The 9,440-nt window shown below is 41.6% G+C and overlaps 1 protein-coding gene across 1 annotated transcript; it reads right to left on the bottom strand.

Moving 5' to 3' along the window:
* Positions 1–930: 930 nt before the first annotated feature.
* cdo1 (cysteine dioxygenase, type I) lies at positions 931–7,500 on the bottom strand. The gene is made up of 5 exons (XM_062454350.1): positions 7,262–7,500; positions 5,870–5,947; positions 4,484–4,641; positions 3,677–3,846; positions 931–2,192 (listed from the first exon to the last, which is right to left on the bottom strand). Exons 1-5 carry the CDS (start codon positions 7,429–7,431, stop codon positions 2,163–2,165), a joined length of 606 nt encoding a protein of 201 aa, XP_062310334.1. The 5' UTR covers positions 7,432–7,500; the 3' UTR covers positions 931–2,162.
* Positions 7,501–9,440: the final 1,940 nt, after the last annotated feature.

Here is a 9,440-nt window from a genome sequence, read left to right as displayed (position 1 = left end):
GTTTGCCGGGGCTGGACCCCTGGTTGTCTCGCGCCAGGACGCCTCCCTAAACCCATCCGCAGACAAGGTCCTTCTGATGCACGCCCTGTAGTGATGCCGCTCCGAACACCTCATGGCGGACAGAAAGTACCTTCAGGTCTGTTTTGGAAATCATTCACCGTCAGAAGTTATTAATGACTCATTACTATCAGTTGGAAGTGCAATTTGGATTTTTGGGGGTGGGAATAGTCAAGAACCACCGGTTGTAACTGACACAGAGATAAGGTTATGTTGGACTCTTTATCCATAAGACTATTAGTTAGTGATTAAGTGATAGTTAATGTGGGAAAGATACTAATGTGATTAAATACATGGCCTTGCCTTTATCTAATCAATAATACTATTAATTTCAAATTAAGAAATAATCCAATAACCCAACATGGATTCTAATATATCTGTTATATACGGTTATATGGTTGTGCAATATATCCAGGTCAAGGCATCATCCTTTATCATTAGAACGTTATCAGTGCATTAAGAAAGATTGTATTATTATAATTATTATTTTATTGTCTTATACTGCTGAGATAAGGAGATAAAAGCTGAACTCTAATACATAAAATAACATGTATCCGCATACACACACAACAAAGACAGTCACACACAATCACACACACACACACACACATACACACACACACAATCACGCACACACAACCAAACAGCCCATTAACTAACCGGCAAGTAAGTCTGTGTGACAAATGGCAATAGTCTCCCCAATGGAAACTTGGACGAGGTGCCAGTGAGAACAGTGCCTCTCTTTTATGGTCAGGCAAGAGGACTACAAACAACCCTTATTCAAACAAAAACACAGAATCGGGATGAAGGGTTTTGTTAGTGAGTACAGGACAGAAAGAAGATTGTTTGAACCAAAAAATACCTCACACTTAATCATGACGTAGGTAATGTTTAATGATGTACCGTGAAAGCAACCACTTGTCGTTGATTGCCTCACATCAAGCAGTATAACTGATGACATTTTGGGACTTTGTAAAATTAAAAACTAAGACAGCCACAACTTAAACAACAGACACAATCCTGAGAGAAGTCGAGTCTTGTTCTAATGATGTGTCTTTATTACAATTTATTACGACCTGTGAAAAAGCCAATTATAACCCGCCCTACAGAATACATGGCAAATACATTACAGGCATTGCATTAAAAAAAATATTACACCTAGAAAACTTTACCTTTGCTAATGCATATTGCAATTCTACTAATCTGACTGTACAAACAATTGTATGTTACATCACGGTTTTGACAGGTGAATTTGTGAAATAAGACAATAATCCGGCCCAAGTATAAGTGCTCCATCGAGAGTGAAACTGTTCATCACAGAATCCCTTTTTTTCTTCTTTTGCAGGTCTTCATTTTAAGTGGTTGGAAAGACGACTTTGACCCCATTTCCATGTATCTCGCATTTCCACATTCTGCCGTAACAGTACAAAAACTTTTTTTTTTTTACATCCTCCCCCCCCCATCCCCACCAAGAACTATCTGGTAGCCATCTAAAAAACATTTGGGAATCATCTAATGACCCACATGATAACCCTCTCTTACTGTCTCATCACCCCACCTATTGGAACTCTCCCTTCCTCCATTTGGCAGCTCATAGGTTTGTTGTTGTTGTCGTTGTAGATGTTGTTGATCTTCCTCTCTACCCTGCGCATAGTTCCTATAAAGTGTTCTAGTGTTGTGGTTCCCTGCGGTGCTCTCATTGTTGTTGTTCTGTCACTGAAAGGCCTTGAGATGTGCTTCACTGTAAACTAAGGAACGTGTTTTTGTGGCACGCTTAGGAGCGGATATCACAGGTCACAGACACACAGGAATGCTGCTGTTAAGGGAAAGAGGGTCTCCTCTGGCCTGGCTAACAAAGAGCAGATTCAAACGGTGGGCTAAGCCTTTTCATGCATTCACCCTGCGCTCATCAGCATTAGCCAGGCATGCAGCGGGCAGTGATAAAGCCATTCCAATTACTGACATGTCCTTTGAACTGCCCGCTGGCTCTGATATAAATGGCTCACTTTAGTTGTCGTCCTCCCGTGTTTGTTAGTTTTTGTCCCGTCTCTTTTGCAGTTTCACTCTGGATTTACAACATTGTCATTATGAAACGCAACGCATCCTCAGTTGTTCTCCTGCGAGATGGTGGTTTCCTGTCAGAGACACACAGAGAGAGAGAGAGAGAGAGAGAGAGAGAGAGAGAGAGAGAGAGAGAGAGAGAGAGAGAGAGGGGAGATTCGGATCAGGACCTACTGGTGATGAAAACAGAGCACTACTTATGAATATAGGGTTCTATTGTGAGACTGGCTGCTGGTCCCAGTCTAGCCCCAGAAACAAGAGGCTCTTTTAATAGAGATTCAGTTTCAGTTTCAGGTTAGACATCGCCTGTGTTCGGAAATCCGATCCATAGAAATGTGACCCGGTCGACCCCTCCTCCTTCCAGATCCTTCCCAGGTCCTCAACTTATTAACAAAAACTTGTCTAAAACGATTAATAGATAGCACAGGTAGGTGGATGCAGAACCTGAGATCATTGTGTGCCCATGTTACCCTTATCTTATCTATTGAGCCCAGTGTTGTAATATTTCATTGACAAGCAGCCGTTTGGTCAAGGTAAACTTATGCAACTGGTAGATTCCTGATAAGGTTTTTGTGTTTGGCAAACCCACTGCGTAGTTAGGAGTGGTTTTCCAGCTACGCTGCAGACAAGAACACCCCCCAGCCTGCCACAAAACTGCCTTTCACATGCTTAAACTATTAAGCCCCCGCCTTGTGGAACACAATCTCCCAGTGACAACATCTGGCTGAGATTGAGAACAGATTCCCGGCATTTCTACATCCCATCATTAAATAAGCATTAAATAGGAAAGTTTTATCCTCGGAAAGTCTTAAAGTAGTAGGTGGTGGAGATGGCCGTAAACTTGCTGATTACACAGCCTTTAATGATAATGGAATTTTCTTTAACTAGAAAGTCGAACCTGTACTTTCTGCCGTAACTGGAAAACGTACAAAGTCTACCACGAAAATGGTAGCTGAGAAGATAAGCTAAGGAAAAGTTCTTATGATCTTTCATTCAGATACACTGTCATGTTATGACTGGCTGTCTGTGATTAAACTCTCCATAAAACACATAATCTTTGTTCCTCAGTAAACATTAACCACCCATACATGTAGTTAGAGTCAGATATATGACTTAACAATGGCTAGGGAACACAGGATGAAGAGCTGAGGCATTTTATGACTTCTAAAAACAAGTTGTTTTTGTGGCTCCATCTTGGATCCACGTAGATAAGCTTCCTTACTCAATGAGAACTGTTTGTTCGAAATATAATATCCCTAAAGGGAGTTAAAGAGTTGCGTATGACATGAAAGTCAATCAGTATAGGACGGCTTGAGTAACACATGCACACAGTGTCAATCCTGTGTGGACTAGCTAGAAAGATTATAGCTAGGAGATGGGCTCCAACATAAAAACAGTTCAAAAAACACGAATAAAAACTGAAACTTAACATATCCTCTCTTTTTTTTCCTCGTTTTAAACCAAAACAAAACCTTTGTTTCTTTTGTCTCAGCGAACTACATTGTCGTTGCCAGTAAAAGGCACAAGAAACGAGCTGGAATGTTGGGGTAATCCTTACAAAGGGCGTTCTCTCTCCGTATTTGCTCCAGAAGGTCATCTTGACTACGTTCTTGTGGCCGGTTCTCTGGTCGAAGGTCTGGCAGTGCTGGAAAGGAGGGCTGTACAGGTGCAAACTGGCCGCACAGTCAGTGTGACTGCTGTTCTCCACCCGGTGCAGGCCCATGGAGTCTGCAACAGCATCACATGTCAACATGATATGTGACATAGGAATGGCAAACACTTCAGCTCTCACAAGTGTGACCCACAAACACACGTGTATGCTTGCACACACAGCTTACTCACACACACACTGCTTACTCACACACACAGCTTACACACACACACACACATACACACACACTGCTTACTCACACACACAGCTTACACACACACACACACACTGCTTACTCACACACACAGCTTACACACACACACACACACACACACACACACTGCTTACTCACACACACAGCTTACACACACACACACACTGCTTACTCACACACACAGCTTAAGCACACACACACACACACACCAAACATCGCCAGGATTCAACAGTCACTCTGTATTCCACAGTCAGCAGAATGTCACTAGGCCACATCTGAAACACGGTCATTATGTGGTGTCCTGTTTGGGCCGCAGTTATCACAGATTAACCACAAGAGAACATTAAAAAGTTGTAATCTGTAAAAGTAGAGTTCAATCCATGGGCGTGGATGTGTTTACAAGACGTGTACAGGCACATCGTGTGTGTATGTGTGTGTGTGTCTGTGTGAACATAAGCTTGATTGAGCCCATGTGTGTGTGTGTGTGTGTCAGGCCTCACCATTGATGTAGGCACACTGGTTCTCCTGCAAGACCCTCTGGGATTTCTGGACCATGTCACCGTTGGACTTGTCCTCGGGCCATTCGAACAGCGTCTCCTTCAGCTGACCCTGCAGAATCTTCATAAAGCAGTGGGAGTCCGTGTGGTCATGGATGCTGCTGCAAGTCGCACACACACGGGCAGAGCGTGTTAGAACATTGTTGTTATTACTGTTGTTATTACTAGGTAGTCAGGTGGCTGAGCGGTTAGGGAATCGGGCTAGTAATCAGAAGGTTGCTGGTTCGATTCTGGCCTTGAAAAATGACGTGTCCTTAGACAAGGCACTTCACCCTGCTTGCCTCGGGGAGAATGTCCCTGTACTTACTGTAAGTCGCTCTGGATAAGAGCGTCTGCTAAATGACCAAATGTAAATGTAAATTACTGGCCCAGAACGCCAGTATGTGGTGTGGTGGAATGTTATAGTTTTAAAGTCTGAGGTCAGAAGAATTTGTAATTTTGTATTTTATTCTTGCAGCAAGGAGGAGCAGTTCTAAAACAGTACCAAAGTGAAGTATGTAACAGAAAGGCTCTCTGAAAATGACATGATCTGAGCACTCTTCTAAACAGTAGTTCCAAAAAGCTATGTAATCAGTGCAATAGTTGATTTCATTCAAAAAAGCAATTCCACAAAATGCAAGAAAGCAAAAAGAAAACAGGTTGCAGAACTTAATACAGTCATAAGTCATTAAGACAAGAGGAACTTGTACTCCTAGAATTCCTGGGGTGTGAGCAAAACCACCAAATGTGTTAGACATCTTAAAGAAAGTAATTTTCTATTACAGTGGTCTTCCTGCTGTGGTTGACTTGGCTGGCAGTGGAACAGCTATGAGACACTGAAGAAAGGTGACCAATGGAATCTTTGAAAGAGACTTTTATGCTTGCTCGAACCATATGAGGTTCAGGACTCTGAATCATCTTCTTTCAGAGCTTTCTCATACTGCTTTGGTGAAATAATGCAGGATTTGTGTGATTATTGTGCCATATAAAAAGTATTATTCAAGTGTTATTCAAGTTGACCAGACGTGGATTCAAAATAGGTCATTCCTGTTATCAAAATTATTTTACTCTTTATATGGCTCAATGAACATTGGACTCTGTAATCTGCATTTCCCTTCCACCAGTTTTGTTTCATAAGTTCTACTGTATAACACATCACTATAAAACTTTGCATTAACCTCTAGCTATAGTGGACATTTAAAGTCGTACAAAATGCACGATAGAGTAAACCATACTGTAAAGTCTGTACTGTCAAGTGCAGAAAAACTAATGGTACTAACTGCCACTTTAAGACATGCTACAACTGAACATGGGTTTCAGGGACTTTAATCATAGCCTCCAGGTGCTTACCTGCCATGCCCCTCACCCCAACACAGGATCATCAGGTTAAACTTGCTGTTGCCCTCATCCACCAGATTCCTGGTGTACCTGAAAAAGACGAGCCATAGGTGTCTGTGAGGGCGACTATGGTCAAACTGGATGTGATAACCGCATGAAAAAAAAAAAAATTATCACTGAAAATGTGAAATCGAAAAGAGTACAACTTTATTGCCCATCCAGGTGAACTGAAGAGTATGGGTTCGACAGGGACATTGTGTGAGCCCATGTTTTGTTAAGTGTTATGTAAATGGGGTAACTGTATGGGTCTATTTACGGTTGTCCAGAAACGCAAAGGATTTACATCAGAATATTTTTAGGACTCACAATCAATGTGTAGTTCACGAGTCATGTGTGATCAGCGGAAAACGAGACTTCTGACATTTTAAGTAATCTTACTTATGAAACATCTTGGCAGTACAAGTATTATGTACCAACCTGACCTATTAATAGAAAACAGGTCAGACGCCATATTATATAAAACCACACAAATCGAAACGCTCCAGACGTTCCGGCTAAATTGGGATGGAACATTTAAAGGGGCATAGGAAACAAATACGAGCGAAAACACCGTTTCAATCCCACCATGCTCGTCTATTTAGCACAGTACATGGAATTGGGGATGTGTGCCCCCCCCCCCCCCCAATATGTATTATGATTACGGCCTTGGGCCACACAGTAATCCGACCATGGCAATATTCTTGTACGCGCAGCAGCAGGTACTTTTACGGCCCTGGAGTTTCGTCAGTGTTTTTATGGTGAGCTCATACAGCACGAGCACAGGCCGTACTCAAATCCAGCGGGTGTGGATCAGTCTCTAAATGCTGATTGGATGACGTGTTCCCACCCTCCACTTACCCCTCACTCGTCAAAACACATGCACAGGGAGGGTGAATTCTATGGAGAAGGCTGTTTTTGCGCACAAATCGCTGCGCACAACTTTCAATGGAAGGTCCTTTGCCAGCAGTGCAAAAACATTCGATATGCAAATTGATTGGGGGTCGAATGCAGTTACCAAGTTGTCAGACTTTTAATTTGCAGGCTTTAGAATAATTAACACGTGTTTTTGGTTGATTGAAAACGAATTATACTTGTTTCTTTTGAAATAAGAAAAAACGAGTTATCTGCTTTGTATGTGCTAGGTTTGTAATTAAAGACGAACTTTATTCCATGAGTATTAGTCTGCTGTTTATATGCCTAAACAAGTGGATGGATCTGGATGTCCGTTACTCCATCAAAGCCTATTAAAGTACCCTTATTACGAAAACAACGTAATAAAGCAGTAATAAAATAGCACACAGAAAATGCAGCAACAGTTAAGTTAACAAGCAATGACAAACATAAAGGAGATATTAGTAGCTTTACCTGAACTGGTCAGATTTGGCAAATTTCATCCAATCTTGGGGATTGCTGTCATAAGCTTCCATTATGTTCTGAACCTCCTCTACGTTGACGTTGTCACTTTCAAAAATCTGATGCAGCACCTTGATGAGATCATCAAGGGTCTCGGGCTTCATCACTTCAGTATGCTCCATGGTGGAATAAGGGTTTGTGTGCCGTTACCGCTGCTGACTGTGGATCTTCCTATCTGATGGAGGATTGCTTAACCCTAGGCTTTTTAAATCTACAATTTGGGCCGAACCTTTGTGGACTGTACCATTAAGGAAAAGAGTGAACGCCTACTGCAAAGTCCAACTTCAAACCATGCCAATTAAAAAAATAAAAATCAATTCGACCGCATACCGTCTCTCATATTTGGGGATGATTTGGGAATGATATTCCAATAAAATGTTTTTATGTGTCGAGCTATTTCTTCTTATATATTTGTCCCTATCGAGGGTTAGGGTTAGGGTTGGACTAGTCCAAATGTAAATGCCCAATTGTACCCTCGTGCAGCTGTCAGTAACAATCTTTTCTTTTCTTCCCAGCAGGATTCCTTTGCCTTAGCCTCGCAGCTCACAATAGGAGGCCTGATCCTTCTCTTTGTAACGGGATGTAATAGTCGACTCAACAATGGGGCAAAGATAGGATAGAAAACTAGCCCAGAGATAGGATAGAAAACTTATTACGACCTAACTAAATGCATTTAATCTTAGTTACAATAGATTCAAAGTTAATTGTATACTTTATTAACCCTAACCCGAAACAATGGATAGCGGCATACAATAATCTCGACAATTATCATCAACAATCATGTTTACAAACACTTAACCAATATTAAAAGACCGCAGACTGTCATCATAGACTGCCATTGTAAAAGAACAAACAATTCGAGAGTTATTTTTGTTTTACTTCAAATGCCATCAAGTTATTGCGTATGAGCTCAAATGCCCTTCAATAACGTTAACATAATGAGACAGAAAACATTGTTGAACATAGTTGGAAAATATGAACGACGTAGGCTAACGAATGAATGAACGCATGAATGAACGAATGAATGAACGCATGAATGAACGACTGAACAAACGCACGAATGAATGACCGGCTGTTTGAGTAGACTGTCATAAAGCACATTTTATTTATGTGTGCACCTTACACTGTTAGTAACAGTGTAAGGTGCAAACACTTCCGATGCAACACTTCGCTGCAGTAGGTTAGCTACGAGGCTACGTCTTCACGGGAGCTCCGTAAATCTAACACATAGTCTTCAACTCATTTTAACACAAAAGCTACAGTGGGTCTACAGTAGTCACTGGAGTTTTAAATCATGTTTTTGGACAGAGTACCTCTTCCAGTAACATAGGTTATATACACAGTGGCTCGTCTACTTAACCCGATGTCAATTGCAAACGTAGGATACGCTACCATACAGGGACATTTTGGCAACCGACCGTTTTTTAGGCCTAGTTTGATTAGGGAGGCCGTTCAGACTGGGCATTAACCAGATAAAAGTGCCACGCATATTTTTGCCATCTATTTCAGTTTTATGTAGTTCAAGAACCCTCGGCCTAACTTTTCAGCATACTGTACCGCCATCTTGTGGTTGGATTAAGCTCATTCAGTCAGATGTGCTGAAGCCTGATAATAAACTATTGCCAGTCAAACGGTAGCCTATTACAGAGCTCAAGCTGAATAAAAGGATACTTGTTCCGGGAGTAAAACGGTACTTAGGAATGCTTGGCTGGAGCTGATGTTAGTTTCCTCCAGGATCACAATGACTCTTATTGAGAGACTTGTTGCTCTTGTTGGTTAGCTGTAACTGACTTTAAATGATTTTACTCGCTGTGAAATATATTATTGTTGCTTGCTTTTTCCACAGGTACACCCTTGCACTTTTGAGGTTCATGCTGTTTAATTGTAACTTGTCTAGCTACATGCTCTTATGGTTCTTTCCTTTGGGACTTATTTGTTTTTCACAATGTATGCTTCATATTTGGTTACCCATAATGTTTGGGGCTATCTCGTTGTTATGTTCAGTGACCAGTGGGGTTGCTTAAATGACTCCGAGGCGTCTGAACCGTAGGCTATCTGATAACACTTTACTCTGAATACCGTAGGCTGTCAGACACACAGAGGCAGTGTCGAGTGGTGTGGAGAGGAGTCT

Source organism: Osmerus eperlanus, chromosome 28, assembly GCF_963692335.1.
Source record: "Osmerus eperlanus chromosome 28, fOsmEpe2.1, whole genome shotgun sequence".
NCBI lineage: Eukaryota > Metazoa > Chordata > Actinopteri > Osmeriformes > Osmeridae > Osmerus > Osmerus eperlanus.
This window is presented reverse-complemented; position numbering and strand designations above follow the sequence as displayed.